At 36.1% G+C, this 25,009-nt stretch overlaps 1 protein-coding gene and 1 long non-coding RNA gene across 2 annotated transcripts; one reads left to right on the top strand and one right to left on the bottom strand.

Annotated features, from left to right (window-relative positions):
* Positions 1 to 6,959: 6,959 nt before the first annotated feature.
* On the bottom strand, positions 6,960 to 19,455 carry LOC115918422 (cell surface glycoprotein 1-like). Its single transcript, XM_030977821.1, has 4 exons — positions 19,034 to 19,455; positions 9,004 to 9,784; positions 8,211 to 8,279; positions 6,960 to 7,339 (listed from the first exon to the last, which is right to left on the bottom strand). Coding segments are annotated over exons 1-4 (855 nt in total). The 5' UTR covers positions 19,037 to 19,455; the 3' UTR covers positions 6,960 to 7,337.
* Positions 19,456 to 21,509: 2,054 nt separating this feature from the next.
* On the top strand, positions 21,510 to 24,254 carry LOC115920979. Its single transcript, XR_004062643.1, has 3 exons — positions 21,510 to 21,633; positions 23,386 to 23,552; positions 24,240 to 24,254. It is a non-coding gene; the product is annotated as an uncharacterized LOC115920979 (long non-coding RNA).
* Positions 24,255 to 25,009: the final 755 nt, after the last annotated feature.

Below are 25,009 nucleotides of genomic sequence, written 5' to 3' on the forward strand. Positions count from 1 at the left end.
TATGTTCACTGCCTGTTGCCTCTAGGTGAAATGAGATATAATATGTTCCTCTTGCACGCTTCGTATTGTTATCCCAACAGTATTACACGTTCAAGAACTGGGGATTTCCACTCACTCATATTTTCATTAGGTGGGTGAGAAACTATTGTGTATGACAAAAGCATAGAGGAGCTTTTATCAGAGTCTCAGTCGATCAAAGTCTCACTTACACCACAGACAGTCTGACGAGGACGCTTACGGACTGATTAAAGGGCCCCGTATTATCAGGAGTAATCGCAATTCCTGTGATCAATCGTAAGGTTGCACTCTCCCATTTATTATGTATACAGTTCCAATCAATATAGTTGCGATTAATAGGCAGAGTTTAGGGCGCTTGGTCTTCCGATGAAAGAATTTGTGGTTCGGTCCCAAACAATGCCAGGACTCAAAACAGGAACTTCATTAACTTCAAAGAAGATTTGACAAAACTTGCATAAAAATCGTGATTTGTACTAAAGCAATGAAACTGAGTTATCTTACCTGGTTGATGCAGTCTACGAGTAATCTTCAACTGCACCATTTCTCCAAGAAATATCTCTAATAGGACATTTTACTTGCAGTTTTAAAGGATATATTGGCCTTTTCCTTGTTTTCTATTTTTTTACATGAATTTGTTTGTCTTTGGAATTATATTTCCTGCATATCTATATGTAATAATTGATAAATATCTGGTCTTTTTTAGAACTGTTAAGAGAGTGTTTTGCATGCTCAATCATCTTTAACAGTTGATGACAACTTTCATGTAGTGTGTGAAACAGATACATTGTACCTCAATTTTAATTTGACAATTTAATTATATGATCGTTGATGTCCGAAATTCTAGCAAAGTTTTCATCTGTTCAAATGAATTGTACCATTGAATAGGAACCATTAAGCTATATCTTTGTACCTTCAGTGGTTGAAAGTTGAATTTGATGTTATTGCCTTACTTAATAGGTAACCTGAATTCCTTGGAAACATTTCCTAATTACACATTGTATGGCAAAAGCAGAGAGAGTCGTGGTGTTGGAGTTGGTGTACTCTCAAATTACAAGCTCATTGTAAAAGAACACGTTGATTTAGATGTTTGTAATGGTGATATAGACTTTCATTGTATAAAAATATTACAAAAGGTAAAACAAATCATTATTGCTGTTGTGTGTAAACCAACAAACCAGAGTCACAGTATATCTTTTTCAAAATGAACCATGAGCAAAAAATTGGGAAAGCAAATTTCACGTCTCTTAAGCATTATTTTCATTTCTTTAAAGGTTTGAATAAAATTCACTACTCTTTTTCAATTTATCCAAGCTAACGTTTATATATTTTCAGCTAATTTGTTTCTTTTTCTAATTTAAAAAAAATCCCTCATTCGGACAGGTTTTCTTTATCTTCAAAATTGTAATACCTGGAAATGCAAAACAACATAGTCACTCAACGGAACGCAATATATCACATTGATATAGCCTATATATCGTCGCTGTTTTCTCGAAGTGACGGTAGTGAACAAAAATTGCATTCACTTTGCGTTACGACTTCGTGAAAATAGGGACAATATGTGTGTATATAATGTAACAGATAGTATTATTGTTTTACAAATCAGGTCAGATCATTTTATCCTTGTCAAGTCGGGGTGATTACATTATCTTGTTAAAGTCAGGTAAGATAAAATTATCTTTGTCAATTCAAAACTGTATTACTACGAAGCATTAAAACAAAATTCAAAAAACACTTGTTAAATATGCAATTCTCTTCGTAGCTCAGCAATGGTAATACCTGTAATCCAATGACCCCCCCCCCCCCCCTCCCCTTCATTGCTGTACTATTTCTACAATGTGCTATGATTATTTGGGGGGTTAACACTGACAAGCAGCTTCTTTTTCGTTCCCCCCCCCCCCTCTGCATACTGGTCTATCATTCTATCCCCCCCCCCCCCCTTGTCACGTACTTGTTTTTCTCGTTATGTTTGTATTCCTTTATATTTTAACATGCAAATTGTTTTGTATTTGCATGTTTATATTTATTTGATATGACTGTAATGTGTAAAATATATTAAATGCAATTGAAATGACAGAAGAGGCCCCTAACAATTCGAATACAATGTAAAATCAAGTTAAAAATAACTTTAAAAACTTACAAGGTATATGTATACACATTTGTTGTTATAACGGGAAAATAAACTTCAACTACACAGGTATCATTTTATTTGTGAACACACCCTTCATGACACATAACATTGTCCCAAATAGTCAGGAATCAGTCGGTGGGGAGTCGTCATGGTGTAAATTTGGGGTGTGACGGTGGCAGGGGCGGCGATCCCGCGGGACGGGGGGGGGGGGGACATGTCCCTCTCAATTTGTTTAGGGGGGATCGTCCCCCTCCCTAGACTGCAACACAATGTTAGGCTCTGGAGTGACGAAGAGTGAAATGTTTAGACTAAGAAAAATGAAGAAAAGACAACCTTCTCGCTCCCTCGCACCCTTCAAACTGTACAAAATCTGTATTCCGTTGGTATCACGTAACCACAATTAAAACTATGCTTACTCGTCCATCGCATCACCCCCCCCCCCCCATTGTAATTTTTTACGAATAAAAGGCCATGGGTTAGACATAAGGGTGGCAATAAACCTTTGGTAATTGTTTGTATCATTTTCGGCTTTGAACTTTTGAATCTGTTGCTTTGGGTATTCAATTGCATTAGACTGGGAAAACAGGTAAGGAATAGGTTTTTAAATAATGTTAACATATTCCTTCTCCGCCGAATGAAGGATCATAATTAATACCCGGATGATTTGGGGGCACATTTTTCTGAACAGTTCTGACAGAACCAAAGCATACAGAAAACAATTATCATTTGTAAATGTCAACTAACGAGGAATGTTTCAATTTACTTCAATGGTTGTGACTTATTGCTCCCCTCCCCCTCCCCCTTCAGAACTCTGGAACCCCGTCCAACATGACCCTCCCCTCTCCCCATCGAATAGTAACAAGGAAATACAGAACACATTAAAACAAGAAAAGATAAAGGAAAAGGAGAAGGGGAATATGACGAGAAAAGAAGACGAATGGACCACCTATCGCACCGCCCCCAATTCAGTATTCTTATACAAGTACAAACGCTATTCATTGTTCTAGTAAAAATGGTTCCCCCCCCCCCTCACTCCCATCGTATCGTATCGTTCCAGGGCCCCTAATGAATAGTATCACGTTATGCAACTGGTAATCATTGAGAAAATATTAATATCTTTTTAATTTCATGATAATTTGCACTTGGCAATAACATTTGCTTCACTAACAAAATCCATGCTAAAAATGATAGATTTTCTTCTGTAAGACAGAAAGTCCGGCTCGTCCGTGCAGACTTAATACCATTTATAACCTTTAAAAATAGATACAAAACAAAATTTATCTCATGTTTTAATTTTGTTTTCCTTTTAAAGATTGACAGATTTTTGTTAAATAACATACTTCAATTAAACAGACTAGATAAATTATTGTCATTTGTCAGTGTGTGATTTGTGTTTCATAGTTTATCTTAACTCTTCCTTTATGAAACCTATTAGTTATCCATACGAATACCGAAGGCCCATGTTGAAACATTTACTACATAAATCCTTACTCTCAGATTATACCGTTTATATTTTTCGATTTTAGTTACTATATTCCTAGTAACCTTTCTCCCGTTAAAGTTCATTGTTTCTGGCTCTTTCTATTGAATTGCGAAATAAAGTCAACAGCAAATTTTATGCAAGCCAACCAAAAAATATATTCTCATTCACTTGCTTACAACTAGCCCTAAATGATTTGGTGCATAACCTAAATGTATTGAAATACATTAAACTATAAACCTCTGACATATGTACATCAAAGCTGAGCTTACTTTTATATCCATCCTGCATAGTATCTGGCAAAACAACATTTGAGCAGTCGATACACTTTTCACCGTTTCCACAATGAAATACAATTAAATGAGCAAAGATCAACTACTATATTTAGACACAGTCATGTTTTTGACGTTATCATGTACATTTCAACTGGTGGGAAAATATTTTCGCAGCTACGATTTTCAATTGATCACTATTGGGGCCACTATTTCTACACAAAGCCTTTCAAGAGTATTGTTATTCGGCTGGCTGCGCAGGTATTTGAAAAGAATCGAGATAGTGGAATGACGAATGAAAGAACTATTGGGTCAAAGGTCATTATACAAATAATGTATTTTTCCGAAAGTATAAGATCAAAATAGACACATACCGCCCTCTTTGCTTCAATAATTTAATGACAGTAATAATAATATCTATTTCGTTAGGAAAGGGAGAAAATCTTTTGGGGAAAGAATTCAGGGTTTGGTGATGCCATGTATTATCTTTATCTACAGTCCAGGATGAAAAGTCATGAGGTTATAATTTCCCAAGAATTGCTTCACGTACCATCAATATCTTTTCGTAAAGTAAATATCTTTATTTCTAATACTTCTTATTTTTTGCACAAGCATGTAATAAGTCGATTCATTCTCTCCAAATTTTCCTCCAAAACAAGGCAATTTTAATTATTACATTTCCATAGTACGCACAAACACTCAACATTTAATTTCCAATCGAGTACCTAAAATAATTGTACAAACACATGTACATCCCAATTTACATAAAATGAAAGACATTTTCACTTAAAATACTGTTGTTATTTTTCCCACCCTCCACTTCTTCTTATCTGGAGCATCCTCCTCATTTCGCTTCATAATATCTCGGGTCTTCCTTCCCCTCTTATGCCATCCACTTCCAATTCCCATGCTCTTTTTGACAGGTTCATTAACATCGCTTTCCTACACATGACCCATCCACCTCCACTTCGATTAACCAATTCCACTACAGTTTCTTCCAGACCCAACCTTTCCAAAAGTTCATTTGTGTTCTTTCTATCGGACACTTTCACACCACAAATCTTCTTTACATTATCGATGTAAATTTGGCAACAGCTCTCGAGGCCAACATCTCACGAGCATGATGAGACTATATGGACGAGGTCTTAACTGGCGAACGTCTTTGATACGGCCCAGTTACAGAGTGAAATGATTTCGCCACTTCTCTTTCACACGAAGAAGACCAAATAAAATTATATTAGTTATAAACTCGTTATATGATATTAGCGTCTTATAGGGAATTCATGAACTTTCTTTCCTTTTTAATGACAGTAATAAATATGACATCTAACCGAAGTGCATTTAAACTAAATAACGAGATCTGAGGGCTTTCAATTTTTTGTTATGAACTATTATTTTAAAACTCTTCTATTTAACATGACTATATAGTATGCTATAACGTCACCTGGGATGGGACAAAATACGAACGAAATCATGACGTCTAGGAACATGGTCAAGCAATGTCCAGAGGGGCGTGATAAGCACGCCCCCCCCCCCCCTCCCTACCCCGCTTATTTTACATTGTTCTACCCAGCCTGTTAAATATACATATTTTGAAAGTTTCTTAGTTTTTTTACGTACATTATATTTGACTTGAAATCTCTATTTCTTTTTTTTTTTCTTGTGTGAAATCTATTCTTATAATAATATTCGCCTGTATAAAAAAAGAGAATATAAAATGTTTTTCTTTGTAAAATGTGGAATAAATAAACCTTTAAACTTCAAACTTCAAAATAAAATTGAAAAATGAGAGAAATAGAGGGGGAGGGGTAATGAAGAAGGGGAAATGGGTGAGACGAAGAGGAGTCAATTGCGATAACATCCCGCCCTCGGTCTCTGTGGTGATTTGCAACTGTATTTTATCCTTTCCAGACCTGTCCCCCCCCCAATCATTCCATCAATGGACACACGATCTGCCACTTGGTATTAAGATCTAAAACTTCTTGACCCCCCCCCCCCCCCCAAGGGGGACGTTGTCCCCAGGGTGAAATACATAGTAATTACCATTGACACGACGTTATTTTGTTCTTATTTACACAAACTTTCCATTGAGATGTATATATATATAAATTCCATAAATCCTCCTTTAGTAATGCATTGACATATGCTTATGTAAGTAAAGCATTTTGTTCTTTAATACAACACACAAATAAAATATACTAAATATACTGAGAACTGTAAGCCAGTTAAGCACAACTATTCTATAAAAACAGGAAGTTGGGGAGTATTGATAATAAAAAAATTACTGTAAAGTATATACATACATGTAAAAGCAATCAAATATATGCAAAATATGGAAAATGTGAGCTGTAACATTTCAAACAACGTTTGATTTATCGTTTAATATGTGTTTTTTTTTAGTTCCTTGATCCTGGAACTAAATTGATTATATTGTACGTTTCTCAGGGGTCGTATTTCAAGAAATGCTGCTCAGCCCATCTACATACCAATATACAATTTTCAAATCATTGGTATTATATCAGCCTATTGATCTTTGCCTAACTTAAAGTTTTCAAGAAAGAAAAAAAAAATATCTTCCAAATTACCATTGCAATTACCATTACCATTCAAACACAGCTTTGGAAAAACTCAGTACAAGTAAATACTTGTGAAACAGAAAACAACACACATTATATGTATCGCCCTTACAGTTCCATGTCTAGTAATTTGTCAAATGCATGGGAAATCATCTACAGTCAAATACATTTTTGTTTTAAGAATTACTGCTGTGGACACGTTTATTTCATATGTTTGCAATTTTGAAGTTATTTCTAAATGACCAATTCTTCAGGGTTTTTAAAATAGTTTACCCACATCAACATTGCGTTGACTTTGAAAGGATTCCCCCGTGTATTTTATACAAACTGTTTTGAATTGAACGTTGAGGGCTCTCAATTCACTGCACGTTATTCGCAGTTTTCCAGGTATTCCTCTGTACTCGGTTTTCTCAAGTTGTGTCTGGGTGATGTCCATTACTCCAAGCCTCTTTAGCCAAGTACGTCTTGAATTGTATCATTAGAGATTTTTTTTTATTAATCTATTTGTAATGTTCGTGAAATAATTGTCATAACAAATCTTTACTTATGATCGCATCATTGATGCACGCATTTGTACCAACGGCGGTGAAAAAAATTAGAAATGGAAACTTGTTATGACCAAAAAAAGTTTCAATAAATAAAGTTAAAACTGTTCTCAGGATATCTTCGCTTCACTTCAAATTCTGTCCTCACTCTAAAGTATTTTCAGGCACCACACGTACGTTTGACGGGATTTTATCAGAATATGTCCACTGAGTATAATGGTGAATGTTCATGACTCCATTTTGGCAATATTACAACCTGAAAATTCCTTGTTCCCATGGTGATGACGAGGACCAATACTGGTTTTGCTCTGCTCGGGATCCTGTAGAGAAGAAATAATAAAAGTACACCCTGGAATGTTAGCAAGCATTGATAAAAAAACGGACTATCATAGAACTTAACTTTTTTGGTAAAGGCAAATGTAAAAATGTAAAACAACAAAAATGAGATTCGTAGATATTTTATTTTGTTCTAATACAGATTTCTTTTGTTTCATCTTGAGATCTTCTTCCGAATTTCGGCCATCTATCCCAAATTTGTTTTTTCTTTTTTAATTGTTGGGTGAGTTGTATATGTTTGTATGCATTTCCCTCGCAATATTAAAGCGTTATTACTGTAATAAATAAAGAAACGAAACACCAACAATGCAATGGCAGAATCTGTCGTGTAAGAATAGTTTTCTCACAGTGTATATTATTATACCAGTACTTTTATTTTTGTTCAATATCTTGATAATCGGACAGGCTATCGGCTTGTAAAAATCATGGGGCTCCTGACTGACCTGAAGGTTTACACTTATCAAGATATGAATGATTCGAAATCGAAATTGAAAAATTCGTTTACCTAACGGTTTTTCACGACACTACAGTCAATTGGGAAAAATGAGTGTGGTAAAACCGGTCACTCAAAGATGTTTACTTTTTTTAGGCACTTCTTGATCAGTTTGAAGCGCAAATATGCTAGGGCTTCAATATTACGCTATATTACAGACACTGATTACACGCAGGGCCGTGCTTCTCAGATTTAACGTTGTTAAGCGATGCCTTTAAATGGTGATTGAGCATATTTAGTTTTTAGAATGTGATCATTGAAGTGCATTACACTTTTGGCACAATATTTTGTTTAATCACAGAGCGACGGTTCACCGAACAAGGCTTTAGAATGACCTCAGAAGTGTATCCTGGCGTACTTACATGGAATACTAGGTGTTGTAGTCATCGTGTCTCCTGAACCGTCTGAACTTTCCCCAATGCCCAAATAAACTGCAACAAAGAGAGGAAATGAAAGGAAACTGTATCAGCATTGAAGACATAACTTTCCCTGTAGAAATATGGTATGGCAGCAGAGCAATAAATAATATGTTTTACGCTACCATACTAATCTTTTTTTTAGGAGAAATGCAGAATGCAGAAACATTCAAAGTTGTAGGGCAGAGATGGATACAAAACATATCAGAAAGAGTAGGGTGATGTTTTAAAGAAGACGAAATAGTAATGTTATCCCACGAAATTTTCTGGGCGAGAAGGGCTTTTATAAGGCGGGCCATTTTTTAATCGTGCCCTATGCTGTACCGTATACCGTGAATATAGACGTTGCAATAGAGGTAATCAGCTACAATCAAATACATTTTTTAAACACTGCATTTTGTTAACATAATCGTATTTTTTTTAAATTTAAGTCTAATTTGGGTCCTTTGGGGAGACGGGTTAATCATGTTGATTGAAACTTGTCGATGCACTAACACCCATTAATAGAGGGATTCAGTGCAATATATCTGTTACGACATTTGCCACTTTATTTTATCAATTTTTGTCATCCAAAAATGAAACCACCTGATCTGACCTTCGAATAATTGTTCTTTCTTGAAACACTAACATTAAATGGTCAAATCAATATTATTTGATATTTTCAAATTTCCTTCTTGATTTGATTTTGTTTGGCAATCAGTCACAATATATTTTTATATCAATAGACTTTTATATTCACCAACAACGTAGAAGACAAGAGCAATAACCGTAACGGCCACCACGACGAAACACATGACGAAACAGATCAATCTGGCCTTCGTCGACGACGTCTTGTCATCGGAGTACATCATAATGATTGGATCCTGATCGCCATTCATGCCGTTACCATTGGGAACTACTTCATCGTCCAGACTTGTGATGCCATCCGGGTCATCAGCGACCATGCCGTTCTGATAAACTGGTGAAGACTTCTCAGTCTCAGCTGCTTCGTCATACATCGGTGGAGGCGTGCTTTCTCCGTTGGCTAACTCTGGAGAATCGAGCTCAGATTGTTCTGTGACTTCAGAAGTTGGTTGAATCTCCTCGTCTAGCGGATTGACCTCGTTTTCAGTCGTAGTAGGTTCGACGGTGTCATCTACTTCCGGTTCAACAGCACTGTCTATAAGGTCGGTGACGTCATTGACTTCGTGGTCAACCTCGTCGCTGGGGTCGGGTTCTGGTGGGGAGGTTACGTCTTCTGGAGGTGGAGGAAAGTCGCTTTCACCAGCTATTGCGTCATCAGCGGGCGGACTATCCATGTCTTGTTCAACGCCTTCGGTTTCGTCAGTTGGTGGCGCTGTATCGGGCTGTTCTGGGGTGTCTTGTTCAACTCCTCCTGTCACGTCCGTTGGTGGCGCTGTGTCGGGCTGTTCTGGGGTGTCTTGTTCAACTCCTCCTGTCACGTCCGTTGGTGGCGCTGTGTCGGGCTGTTCTGGAGGGATACTCTCTTCAGTCGAAACGGGATTATGCACTTCTACTTCCTGTTAATGAAAGAATATAACGACATGGATATAAGAATGCCTTATTTAAAGAATATTGAATTCACTTTAACCACACACAATGAAATAAACAAAAGGACAATTTCAGTATCCTGTAATAGTGATAATGATGATGACAATAGTATTATTATTAATAATAACAATAATAACCATAATCATAGTAATAGTAATGATAATAATAGTAATACAAGAAAATAAGGATAATATTATTATGTTTCGTTTTTCCAGGGTAACCTCAGCAGTAAAATACTCTTCTCAATGGGGGCTTTGTAATCATAATGCTTCACCAGCTCTAGCCGAGCAACCATGATAAGGTGCTCAAGCATTCAAGGAAATATTTCTATCGGTTAGCCATTTACTACACCAGGGTGGAAAGTGGCAAATGTAGATTAACGTCTTGCTAAAGAACATAAGTGTCGCAGTGGGACTCGAAACGCGAGCCATGAGAGTTAAAGTCCATCAACGTATCCACTAGACAACGGCACCTCCTAAATATTATATTGGCTATTACAAATCATGTTAAAATCTGCGGTACTGGAAATGTGCAAATATGTCAGTGTCATATTCGCACGTTTCATTAGGTGACGATCAAGGCTGTTGCAATGAACAGGTTGATATTTTGACAACCTTGCCATCCATAATGTTATCTGAAAAGACGGCACGACCAAAGTTTGAAATATTTCCGTTAAAGGTAAAGACCAGTATTGGAAACGCCCCAATTTCAAAAAATGAAATGGAAGCTCTCATTACCAATCATGTGAAAGAATATGTTTTGACTAATACATGATGATAAAAAATTTGCCGGGAAACCGCCTACTAATTCATATATTTGGTAAATGTGTTTCTCTCATGGTCTGTGAGAGATATAGGGTAGTCCCATATACATCTTTCTGTGTATAGTGCTTGTAACTTTACAAAGAAAGGGCCGAATTTCTTATCATTTTGATGATTCCAGAACCTTGCAGATGCTAGATGCTAGATGATCAACCTTTTCTGATCGATTCCACAACGTTTCTTTCACAATGCAATCGCATGACCATAACTGGTCTTTACCTTTAAACAGAAGTACTTTGTTATGTTGTTTTTTTATAGCGTAAAGTGAAATCAGTACTATGCAGTTATATTATTCATACCCTTTATACCAAGTTGTGTACTTTTTTAAGTATGTGACAAATTAATTTGTCCCGATTTATGTTTCTTGAGAATGTGACACTTTAAAGTTGATTATCTAAAAGTATTTGAAAAAAGCCCTTATTCAACCAGTCCACCTTTCCTTCTTGAGAAATATGGAACATATATTAAAAAACGTCAAAATTACAAGTGGTATGAATAATGTTGGTGTTAACTGTATCATTAGTTGTAGAACGTAGTATAACTTCATTATTAGTGTTTGACGAAATATTTCCCTTCCCAACTCCAAATCGCTAGAAGATTGCATGCCAGGCATATAGTTAACAACTAGATTTGTAATATCCTTACCAAAAAATTTTATAACTTTTTTAAGAATGTGAAAATTTATTTGTTTCGATTTATGCTTCTTGAGAATGTGACATATAAAGCTTTCATCTACAAGCATTCAAAAAAGGCCCTAAGGTTGAATCAACCTTTTTGCTATACAGTGCTTATCAATAAAATGTGTACCCACATTTGATGGCTTCTAATTAAAACGTTATAACAAAGCTTGGAACGTATTTCACGATAAAGAGTAACTAATATCCTGTCTAATACAACCATATTCGTATTTGTGCTGCCATGGATGACTGAGTAACATGCTTTTCAAGAAGTATTGTCAAAATCTACTTGAACCACGTTTGGGCTGAAGCATTCCAAAAGTAATTGTTCACTTATTTACATTGACTAATAGGAATGTGAAAAGTTAAGTGTTAATATAGACTCAAATGTTTAAAAAATGCTTATTACAAACACATTTCATGATAATCTCTTCATTATGATGATTAAAATCTTTACTTCGTTCGCATCCCTTGTTTAAGGTTACCCTTTTCAAGGAGTGATACAAAATGGATAATTATTGTGTGGATGTTGTCTATTTTATGAAAGTCTACTGTCAATTTCTTTGATGATTATCACCAAAGAGGTGTCTTTATTGAGTGGATACATCACCGGACTGTCGATCACAAAGTCCGTGGTTCGAGTCCCACCGCGACACTAATTTCCTTTGGCAAGACATTGATCTACATTTGCCACTTTCAACCCAGGGTGATTTAAATAGGTACCTGGTAGGAATTAATTCCTTGAAATGCTAGAGGGCCGTATTTTCAGCACAGCTAAAGCCAGGGTAATAATTTCCTAAATTTGTTGAGGCGCCTTGAGCCTCCATTGGGTTGGATGTGTGCGGATTTTAAGTGTTGTTGCCATTATTATTATCACTGTTATTATAATTATTACTATCATTATTATTAACACTATTATTATCACTTTTATTATCACTATTATTATCATTATGATTATTATGATTATTATTATTATTGTTATTATATGCGTTCTTGCTTGCATTTTAGTTTTCATTCGCCATTCGAGATAACCACCCGATGCTCCTTTTGCATGAAACGGCGCAGCGGACAAGTGAGCAGAGAGAACTTAGATATCGTGAGACAAGAGGTTAGTAGGCTGTTCAAATTAATTAAAGGTTATCCTATAAATTGAGACAAGGTTCTGTGAAAGCCTTGTGAAGACCAATTTAGCACTGAAGCACGGGACATAATTTAATTTTGAAATGGGTTTAAGAACAAAAAAGCATATGCAGATGGTCTGACCCGAATTAGTTCCATTAGCCCATACGTGGTGCAAGGCGATTTTGATCAAACTGTTGTAAAGCCCTAGTGTCCAGACACACATGGCAGAAATATCATAAACAAGAAAATCATAGAACGGAAAACAAGTTATTTTAAATCATTATGTAGATTCCAAGGTCATATTGATAGTAATTTATTAATCAGGAGCCTCCAAAGTACACTTTTATGTATACGCTCTGCATGATCAAGTATTCAACAAAGGCCCTAAGTCAACCAGTTCACCTTTCATTTTTCAATAACATTTAAACAAACAAAACACATCAAATTTACTAGTAGTCTAGTTGTAAACCGTACCAACAAATAATGTTTGCAAAGAGGAATAAATGTATAGACGTGCCTTTAGTAATAGCAGTTCATATTTCGTAGCCAGGGTTTCTGGTGAAAAGGCATGCTTAAATTAAAGGGATCGTTTAACAATGTTAAATCTCAGATGCACGGCCCTATTTGTTATCAATTTGTGTGATATGGTGTAATATTGAAGCCCTAGAAAAGAAATTGCGCTTCAAAATGATCAAGAAGTGCCTCAAAAGAGTAAAAACTTTTGAGTGACCGGTTTTACCATACTAGATTTCCCCGGTAGACTGCAGTTATGGAAATCATTATGAAAACGCAAATTTGGTTTCGATTTCCAATCATAAATATCTTGATAATTAGAAAGTCATGGGGTTCCTGACTGATCTAAAGGTTTATAATTATCATTGCAGCATGATTTAAATCCAGAATTTTGTTTCAGAATCTGAGACAAAGTCATTTGTATACTGCCCCCATACACTGACATGATTGATGGTGGATGATCATATTAGGATCCAGACAGAGCGACTAAATCTCAGCATGTATTCATACATGAATGAAAGAAGAAGGATTTCTCATTGACAACTGGATTACATCTCAATAGGATACACCTGACTGGTTACCGCATACTAGACAACAATCAGTCGAGCAATATTAAAGTGACTCGGTAACATTGCCTCAGATTCTGAAACAAAATCCTGCTCATGCTGCAATCATAATTAGAAACCTTTAGGTCAGTCAGGAACCCCATGACTTGTACAAGCCGATCGCCTTTCTCATTATCAAGATATTTGTTATTGGAAATCGAAATTTCAAAAAACGTTTACCTTTTTCACGGATTTTTAAATACTGCTGTCTATTGGGGAAAATGAGTATGGTAAAACCGGTCACTCAAATATGTTTACTTTTGTGAGGCACTTCATGATCCTTTCTCATTATCAAGATATTTGTGATTGGAAATCGAAATTTCAAAAAAAGGTTACCTTTTTACGGATTTTTTTTTTTTTACTGCTGTCTATTGGGGAAAATGAGTATGGAAAAAACCGGTCACTCAAATATGTTTTACAGGCACTGATGACACGTAGAGCCATGCATCTCATATTTAACGCTGTTAAACAAAGCCTTTAAGCAACGTCTAGTCATGTTTCTATACATAGAACCGACGTAAGGAAAAAGAAAGTTGAGTTCTGAGAAAGGTCAAATAATACATTGTGGGATTTCTCATCCTTTTGTATGGTAGTGTTGAAGAAAATTGTAGAATATGTCACCTAGAGAGGACTGCTCTACAAATGCCGTCATGTCCGAATATGATTGGACATTTCTTGAGTTTGTAGAACACAATTTCATGTCACACGTTTGTGTAGTCCTTTGTAGATGTTTAGGACTGTGTACAGTTCTTGAGAGTTAACGAAACTGAGTTAATTCCTTAACTTAATCACGGAAAAGCCCAACAATATACACACAGTCGTATCTTCTACATAATAGCCCGCTTCCAAATGATTGCAAACAGTGTCTTTCACACTGCAATCGCAAGACCAGAACTCAACATTATCTTTGGCAAGGGAAAATAACAGTTAATTATTCTATTCCTGCTCTACATGTACCACATTGTATTATAATTTTAAAGAGGATGTATTGTCGGACAATGCAGTCTACCGATGAAGTCCTGTTTATAAAAACATATAGACTCGACGATATTAAAACAAAAGTTTCCTAAAACATATACCATTATCCCCCCCCCCCCAAAAAAAGAAGATTATTACAGAACTGTTTCATTGGTACTCATTATAATTTACTACTTAGTATGTTTCCTTAACCAGAAAGCGAGGCTCTGCCTTGATTTGTAAAAAATATAAAACTTCATGAAATTTACTTAGTTTATGCTATATGCATGGTGCCATAAATCCTCAGACGTTAACCAGTGCACCTTCACACGAATGTTAGTCGTGCTTTAACTTTAATATCTGGAAATTTCTCGACGATTAACACATTAGAATTGTAGGCATATCGAAAAGATTACAGTATTGAAATTCTTTTGCTAATGTTTTCCTTAACGAGAATGTTAAAACATAAAGTGACGTGTTTTATGGGAGATGATCGTTTGTCTGGATATGTAGAATGATTATAATAAAAAGCTGTCTGAGATAACAAAAAAACGCATTCATCGCTCATTATTTGAGCAAGAATATAGCATTGCGATGTCAAAACCTGACATGATGTCACCTTTAAGAATAAATCCCTTCAATGCGCAAATGAAGAAATAGTTTACATATTTATATGAAGCGTCTTTCAAAGTCTATGTTTACATGTGCTCACATCTCCCCCGACATGTATTCCATTTCTAGAACACGTTTTGAAAAGAATGGGTTTAGGATGGATTAGTGTCAACAAAATATTTTCTGAAAAAGCATATAAAATACATTTTATAGACGACGCAGGTCTAAAGTAAATACAACATATCTTAAATCTTTTCCAATATGGCTTGTGATGTAATTGGTTCGTGTTTTTTGTTAAGGTTTGTTGGTTGGTTTGGTGGTTGGTAGGTCGATTGGATTGTACGTTGGTTTGTATCTTTGTTTATCTGCATGTTTATATATTTATATGTATCTGTGTGTTACCTTACTTGCTCTTTTTTCCAGAGAGGATGAACAATAGGCTGTTTGGGACAATAAATGTTTTTAACACGATTTAATGTAATATAGACCTACATAAGATGTGAGGTTGAAACTTGGCTTTTCACAGGTCATTAAAGATAAACTTGAGTACTGGTAATGCGATTGCATTGTGAAAGAAAAGGTGAGGAATGGATCAGAAAAGTTGATCATATAGCATGTAAGTAATGGTGTGTAATGCAAGGTTCTAGAGTCATCAAAATCATCATAAATTTGGCAGAGTCTTGGTTAAGTAACAATCACTTACACAGATAGATGTATATGGGACAACACACATGGTGTCGGGGCTAGTACTACCCTGATTTCCTTATCTTTCTGTGCTCATTACTCAGCCAGTATACATTTTCTTCCAAAATTGTTTGGCACACGACATTTATTTGTAATCTTGAACATTCAGTGTAAGTTTCGTTAGATTCTGTGAGAATTCATTTTCTTTTTTTACCAGAACTCAAGTTTATCTTTAAACATGGGTTAGGCTTTAAACACACGTGGTCACGGTGTATATAGAAGTTGTTACTAAATATTTCACGCTCTAAATCACAAGATATAAATCCAACTCCAAGGAAAGGCTGGAAATGCATCCTTATTTCATGAATCCTTTCATCTCTTTTGTGTATGAAATGATTATAATCTACATTGGTTGTTTATTTGAGGTAGGAAACGAAGGATATAATGCGATATGTGTCTTTGTTTGATTTAAAAAGTACACTGTTCAATCATTTATTGTACATTTAACAGTTGGGCGATCCAACTTCACAGGTTCTCGCATCCTTCATGGAAAGCCCCGCATATAACCTTTGTAAACATAGTTAAAATTTACTGTTACTTTGTATATTTTGATTTTTATATTGCGAAATAAAATTGAATTGAATTGAATTGAACAGTGCAGAATTATGTATAATTGATCACCATAGGTTGGATCTTCTTTGCACCGATCTGTTCCAAGTCTAGGGTTCGAACCAATGACCTTTGGTAAGGTAGACACTAAGGTAATTCCATTGATGTCTGATCGATCACTCCTCCCGAAAGCACTTTTTAAATTAGATGTCTGATTTTTTTTTTGGGGGTTTCTATTCTTATTTTTTTGTGTTTCCATTTTGTTTCTGTTAATACCAATTGTTTGGGAATAGAAATGACCTCAATCACCAAATAACTAAGCCTCTGATGAAACCTTTTTAATGCATCACTCTACCGTTCCCCAAGATCAAGCCTCTAATTAATACTAATCACATGATTTGCAACACGAAATACAATTTAACGAGGTATTATTGTATTCAGAAGAGCCAGCGATGCATATTCTGCTTACTTATAACAAAATTCGCATTAAAATGTTTGCAAAACAATATTTCCAACATGCGCTTAAGTATTAAACAAACAAGAAGTTTTTTTTTTCTCAGAGCTCATTATTTTGTAAAAATAGTAATGTCTGTGTTTGTTTTCATTTGGATCATAATGTTCCTTCTATTCCAAATTCTTATTTTTTGGCGTATGGACTTTGTAGACTTAGAAATGTATTCCTAACCAGATCACATTGAGGTTTTTATCTAACTTTTCGTTAAATGATCGATGTCAAATTTGTCAAATGTTTTGAACTCTTCTCTCTCTCTCTCTTTCTCTCTCTCTCTCTAGCTTCAACAAATGTATCAAATTACAATCCTTCCAATCGTGAAAATAAAGGACATTGGTACTTTCTTCGTGTTTTACCCTTTACCTGTCAATTTGCAGGTTTTCCCCTCACAGAACTACACAGCAGTACGAAAATACTCTACCCAGAGGACTGTACTTGCACTGGAAGAAGAAGAAGGAATACTGATTTTCGACTCCAACGGAGGGAGAAGAATAAGAAGTACAGGGAGAAGAAGAAAGAAAAAGAAGAAGAAGAAGAAGAAGAAGAAGAAATAAAAGAAAAATAAATAAATAACATGGAGATGAAGATGAAAAAGAAGAAGGAGAAAAACAAAAGAAGAATAAGCAGAAGAAGAAAGAGAAGAGGAAGGAGCAGAAGAAGGAGAAGGAGCAGAAGAAGAAGAAGGAGCAGAAGAAGAAGAAGTAGAAGAAGAAGAAGTAGAAGAAGAAGAAGAAGAAAAAAAAAGAAATAGAAGAAGAACAAGAAGCAGAAGAAGAACAAGAAGAAGAAGAAGTAGAAGAAGAAGAAGAACAAGAACAAGAAGAAGAAGAAGTAGAAGAACAAAAACAAGAAGCAGAAGAAGAACAAGAAGAAGAAGAAGTAGAAGAATAAGAACAAGAACAAGAAGAAGATGAAGTAGAAGAAGAAGTAGAAGAAGAAGAAGTAGAAGAGGAAGTAGAAGAAGAAGTAGAAGAAGAAGAAGAAGCAGAAGAAAAAGAAGTAGAAGAAGAAGTAGAAGAAGAACAAGAACAAGAACAAGAACAAGAAAAAAACAAGAACAAGAAGCGGAAGAAAAACAAGAAGAAGAAGAAGAAGAAGTAGAAGAAGAAGAAGAAGTAGAAGAAGAAGAAGAAGAAAAAGAAGGAGCAGAAGAATAAGAACAAGAACAAGAACAAAAACAAAAACAAGAACAAGAAGCGGAAGAAAAACAAGAGGAAGAAGAAGAAGAAGTAGAAGAAGAAGAAGAAGAAGAAGAAGAAGAAGTAGAAGAAGAAGAAGAAGAAAAAGAAGGAGCAGAAGAAGAAGAACAGATATAAGAAAAAGAAGAAGACGAAGAAGAAGCAAATTACGAAGAAGAAAAAGAAGAGGCAGAAAAAGCAAAGAAGAAGAAGACGAAGAAGTAGAAGAAGAAGAAGAAGAAGAAGAAGAGGAGGAGAAGAAGCAGAAGTGTAGGAAGAAGAAGAAGTAGAAGTGGAGGAGGAGGAAGAGGCAGAATACAAAGAAAGTGAAGAAGCAGAAAAAGTAGATGAAGAAGAAGAAGGAGAAGATGAAGAAATGGAAGAAGTACAAGCAGAATAAGAATGCGAAGAAGTTTCTGCATGAGTCTATGGTGATGTGTTCGAAGTCATAAGCAACTTGATATTGGCTCTTCAGCTAATATTCCTCCTCATACTTGCATTTGAATCCCGATTTGAATAGTGGTCACCTCTATTTGATCTGTATGTACAAGTTTCCAGGATCACTACCCCTGAGTAACGTCACTCGGATCGTTACTTTCAAAGTCGTTCTGCAGATGTAATGTTCATGACCTGATTGACCGACACACACTCACACGCACACACAAATACCACATCTACTGTCAATTGTACGTTCATCTGTAGGGTTATATTTTCGTCCCACTTAAACATCTTACAATTTCTAATCCTGCTTTCTTCTTTACGTTGTTGGTCTTTTTTAGTACTGACACACCAATACATTTCTTTGATTCCATCACCGCATAGAAAATCAACAATGAAAATAAATTGACGAATAAATAGAGAAAATATGACACTAAACACGTTTACAAAAAATAATAGGTTAAATGCAATAAGAGCAGTCTTTTACTTACCATATTTATGCAAAGTCTTGCGAGAATAAAGATGGAATTCCGATTAGTGTCAACCTCCTACTGTCTAGCGTATGCAGTGTACTATATCTCAGTATGTATAGTCTTTTCACGTATAATACTTACGTGGCATTTGCACATTACAATTAAAGAAGCACCTACTACTTGAAGTCAGCACTCGAGTTGAACTTTAGATTACCGGCTCGATAATTTCATGTTGTTTATGCCGAGAGAGGTGTGTCAACAAGAACAACAACAAAAAATGATATTCTATTGTAGAAATTATATTCGCATATTTGTGGAGGACGTATGTGGGAGAACGGGACTACGAAGAATCAATAGATCTTATGAATCACCGGGTGAGCTGTCTCGTAGAGTATAATAGAGTCGTTGTGTGACCGTTTTCTGCGGTCCCTAAAGAAAGCGATCCCTGATTTAATACAAGCCGGGGCTAAAATCGCCGAGGAGTCATGAATAGGAGCATTCGGGCATGGATGAGTTGAATAGAACATGGGTGTGGGGAAGTTTACCAACTATTTGTTACCGCCGATTCGGGTAGTCTCCTACGTTATCCATAACGTAATAGCTGCCAGTAGTACTAGACGGGTTAAGTGAACAGGTTCTTACGAGAATTTGATATTTTTCCCGTACATGGAGAGAGAGAAGAGAGAGAGAGAGAGAGAGAGAGAGAGAGAGAGAAAAGAGAAGCATAGTTTAGAATTATCAGACCGAGAAGGGGATATATAGACAGAGGGAGAGACTTAGATCATTGCGTGGGTGTGGAAGACAGTGATAAGGAAAGAGACTGGTGCGTGTGTCAGGTGGAGAGAAAGGGGGAGAGAAGAGATATAAAGAGAGAGAGAGAGGGTGGGGAGAGTGAGGTAAGGAGAAATTAAAAAGTTGAAAAGGATAGAGGGAGAAAGAGCTAGGAGAAAGGGACGATACAGAGGGAGAGAGCGGTAGGAGAGAAAAAGAGAGATATGGGGTGGGGTAAAGAGGGGGGTAGCGGGGAGTCGCATGTAGAGTGTAAATTGCGTGGTATAGGCCTGCACAAATGAAAGTGAATTTATAAAAAAAAAAATAAGGAAGGTGGGCTGTGTGTACAGGGAGGATTAAAGAGTGTACTTAAAAGATGAAGCAATTGAAGGTGGAAAAGGTTACGTCACAGTTGTACAAAGTGATCTTCAGGGGTACGACCAACATTCTGAAAGGCCTGCCCTGATAGCAGACTGACGTCTTAAAGACGTCATAAATTGGTCGTAAAGTGGTAAACACGTCGTACGTCGTATGGACGACGTAATTATGACGTCATTATGACGTCTTCAAAAGACTATTTTTTCCAAGATAATTTTTGTCGCATTGACGACGTCATAACGACGTCATAATGACGTCTTTAAAGGACTAATTTTTTCAAGATATTTTTTGTCTTCTCGACGACGTCATAATGACGTCTTTAAAAGACTCTTTTTTCCAAGATAATTTTTGTCGTATTAACGACGTCATAAAGACGTCATTTTGACGTCTTTAAAAGACTATTTTTCCAAGCTAATTTTTGTCGTATTGACGACGTGATAACGACGTCATAATGACGTCTTTAAAGGACTAATTTTTTCAAGATATTTTTTGTCTTCTCGACGACGTCATTATGACGTCTTTAAAAGACTATTTTTTCCAAGATAATTTTTGTCGTATTAACGACGTCATAAAGACGTCATTTTGACGTCTTTAAAAGACTATTTTTTCCAAGCTAATTTTTGTCGTATCGACGACGTCATTATGACGTTTTTAAAAGACTAATTTTTCCAATGTAATGTTGTCGTATTGACGACGTGCTAACGACGTCATTATGACGACTTTAAAAGACTTATTTTTCCAATGAAATGTTGTCGTATTGACGACGTGATAACGACGTCATTATGACGTCTTTAAAAGACTAATTTTTTCCAATGTAATTTTTGTCGTATTGACGACGTCATTACGACGTCATTATGACCTCTTTAAAATACTATTTTTTCCAAGATACTTGTTGTCGTATCGACGACGTCATTACGACGTCTTTAAAAGACTATTTTTTCCAATATATTTTTTGTCGTATTGACGACGTCATTACGACGTCATTATGACCTCTTTTAAAGACTATTTTTCCAAGATATTTTTTGTCGTAAGGACGACGTTATAACGACGTCATTATGACGTCTCTAATAACCTAATCATTTCCAAGATAATAATCGGGTAAAGACTACAACATCTAATATGAGCATAAGTCAAAGTAAATAGGGCAATTATCAGAATTGAAATTAGGGAACAACTCCCCCCCCCCCCCCCCCCCCCCCTCAAATGTCATTAGTCATTATAGATTGTGCAACATCTTAACACGCACCAAGGTCTGCAATATCGATCAAGACTAAACATGCTCGCATCTAGTTCAAACGGGAGTGTGTACGTGTGTGTACAGATGCATAGTAATCAAGGCATGCAAGGCGTAGGACTACATGCACTATGCGATGTGTATGTAATGTATTTGAATTCAGAGTAAAAAAGCCGTTGCATCAATTATCATCCTCCTGAATACTCTCCTTTTCTCCTGCAAATTTACAGTATGGGTAAGTCCTAGAATTACCTAATTTATTTACAAAAAGTACATAAATCTATAGTTACTGTTTTTTGTTCTGAAAAGTTGATATGTAGACTCAATGTATGATCTTATGTCACTATAATGTCAGTGATAGTGAGCTCGGACTTTCAACACTTGGTGACAAGATTTGGAATGTATGATCCCATATATGTATTTTTATGTAGGGTCTTGATTGAAGGTATGCATGGCATGGGGCATCATTTAAAGCAAAACAGTTTACTCATTTGCCTACACATGGGCTGCATGGCTTTAAAGGGAAATCTAACTCGAATATACAACTGCTCTAAAAGACTAAAACTAAAAGAAAGCAGAAAAATAAGAGAAGCAAACTGATGAAAGCTTTGGCACTAGATCTAGGTAGACTCGTCTAGATTAGACAGCAATAACCATCTGATTTGGGTCATTTCTTTAATAAAACTGACATTTGTTGTCATTCCCCAATACAGATGGCAACCCAGAGATCTCGTACCGTGGGGGTGGCTATGTACATATTTTCGTCCACGACATTTTCTCCCCGATTTTCTTTGTTTAGATCTAATTTCCGCCAAATTAACGTAAATAATTAAAAATTAGTAAGTAAAGTAAAAATTAATAAGTAAAAAATTAACGTTAATGTAAATTAACGCCATTACGAACGTGTAGATGGCGCACAGTTTTTCCTTCATAATCATTTTGCCTTCGGCGTAGACTAGAAAGGATGAGATTGATTTAGATGACTCCGGCAGCGAGAGTTTAACACGGCTTGCAAGATTTTCAACATGGATGTCGATTTTGACCCATAATTTCCTTAAAAGGGACCATTAAACGGATTATTTCAATCAAGTTAGTAAGTGGAACCGATGTATTATAGCCTAGGCCTAATTTACAATTGGATATGGACGAGGTAAAATGACATTTTGGGGGATTTTGGGGGCATAACCCTACGACCTGAAATGGCCGTGGCGTTATCAAGGGAATGTGTATAGACGGTTTCCGTCTCTAAAGAGAGAGCCGGCCGACCCTACCCCAATAAGAGGCTAACGAACGAAAGAGACGGAAAATTCGGTCTAGGCCTACCCCAAATCAAGCAAATATTCATGAAATGTTCAAATAATGCCGGTCATGATTTAAAAGTCGTTATGTTTCTAACCTGTTTCTGGTCAATTTTCTTATTTTGGGGGGAGTATTTTTTCGGAAAAACATTGATAGTAGTATACACTTTCTCACAGGTTGCATGGCAAACCGCTGCACAATACAAGTGCATACAGATGGAGGGTTGCGGGGGCACGTAAGTCTGCGTGAAGTGATCTACCTCCTCATTGTACGGTAGATAACTTCACACAGGCGTGCGCCCGCCCGCAACCACCATCGGTATGCACTTGTAATGTGCAGCGGTTTGCAGTGAAAGTGAAACCTGTGAGAAAGTGTACTACCGGCCCGGGCCCAGATGTCTGGAAATTGAGCATTACGTGTCGATACGTAGAGGAATAAAGCAGTGACTTGTGTCACAAACATGTAACCTTAAACAAGTCGTTTCTATAGTCTTTAGACAGCAAATTTATCTTATAGGCTACCGCGTATACAGAAATCTTTATCTGGAAATAATCGGTTAGACCTGTAAATGGTAAACAAAATTCTTTCCCCACAGGCTGTTCAAAGAAGTTTGTAGTATATGTGTTGCACATGCATACATTATCAACCATTCATTTTGTTCTTTATTCATTTTCTCATTTATTTGTAGGCATCCTTTTTTAACATCTTTCGTCAAAGAAGTGGATTCAAAGCACATTGTGGCCTCAGTATATTGATGTGAAACCATGCAGAAAATGCTACTCTCTCTCAACCTTGTGGATGTTCCCTACTTCCCTAAGGATCAGCAGCCTCTTGAAACAGTTGAAGCCATTATCGGTAAATGTGTACATGTACTTGTATTATTTCTGTACATTTATTTGTCATATTGTGCATGATCACTGAGACACTGACCAATTAGACACTACATAATGGTTCATTTCATTTGAAAGGCTTATTTCAGTTATTTGTCATGAGTTTCAAATATATTTATAATTCAATTAATTTTAGATCACTAAAACCTGCAGGTATGTTGCAATAACCGACAATATTATGTGAGTTTCAAACAGTGTTTTTTTACCCTTCAGCATAGGTCAAGGAGCTTTCATTCTACCCTCATCAGCAAACTACAGGAATGCCAGTTTTCAGGCAATAGCCTGAATTCAGGCCCTGGCGAGTTATTTTCATACCATAGTTTAGGTTTTTTGTGTACAAGCTAGCACATTCTAGGTGATTTTTCAGGCCCTCTGATCAATTCTAACTGGCATCCCTGAAACTACAATTGTATTGATAATTTACCAAACAAAATCCTGAATCACGTTTTGCATTGCCCACAAATGTTTAAAATCCAAAGGTGTGTTGACTTTATGTTTGTGAGCAATGAGAAATTATTTCTGATAAATCTTACCAAGCAGTACTTTTCTGACATAATTCATTATTTAATTCATTGTTTACGTTCCAGTTTTAAAATATATAAAAGTTTGTCTTAAATTGTATTCCTTTCTTTTTGCTTTATTCATGCACTAGAATTCCTTGCGTCTATGTTTTCTGGATCTGAAAGCAAAGCATAATGCCAGAGATTCCACCCAAAAGCTAACCCATGAGTCCAAGCTGAAGAGGAATATTTCCAAATCGATGGCTCCACTAATCCGACTGGTGAGTCATGGCCCTCATCAGCAAACTACAATTGTATTGATAATTTACCAAACGAAATCCTGAATCACGTTTTGCATTGCCCACAAATGTTTAAAATCCAAAGGTGTGTTGACTTTATGTTTGTGAGCAATAAGAAATTATTTCTGATAAATCTCACCAAGCAGTACTTTTCTGACATAATTCATTATTTAATTCATTGTTTACGTTCCAGTTTTAAAATATATAAAAGTTTGTCTCAAATTGTATTCCTTTCTTTTTGCTTTATTCATGCACTAGAATTCCTTGCGTCTATGTTCCCTGGATCTGAAAGCAGTGCATAATGCCAGAGATTCCACCCAAAAGCTAACCCATGAGTCCAAGCTGAAGAGGAATATGTCCAAAATTACATGTAGATCTACACTCACCCGATAGTTAAACTGCTAGAAAAAAGGTTTTTTTTTCACTTCATTATAATTTATAGAGAGAGATTGGGGAGGGGGAGAGGTGAGGTGTAGCCACAAACCTGAATGGCTAAGCTGTGGAACTAAAATTCCCATTCATGTCACTTACAATTTTAATGAATTACAGGGTGTACGAACTGACATAATAACAGTTTGAGTAAAAGATTCCAGTATTTTGCATATATTTGTAATTACTATTTA

The sequence above is a fragment of the Strongylocentrotus purpuratus genome, unplaced genomic scaffold (assembly GCF_000002235.5).
Source record: "Strongylocentrotus purpuratus isolate Spur 01 unplaced genomic scaffold, Spur_5.0 spur5_scaffold_1, whole genome shotgun sequence".
NCBI classification, from domain to species: domain Eukaryota; kingdom Metazoa; phylum Echinodermata; class Echinoidea; order Camarodonta; family Strongylocentrotidae; genus Strongylocentrotus; species Strongylocentrotus purpuratus.

Excerpts from the sequence above, each read along its gene's own strand:
- LOC115918422 (XM_030977821.1), bottom strand. Across the intron at positions 8,280-9,003 it reads TCTTGTCTTCTACGTTGTTG|TTTATTTGGGCATTGGGGAA; the intron begins GTGAATATAAAA and ends TCTTTGTTGCAG.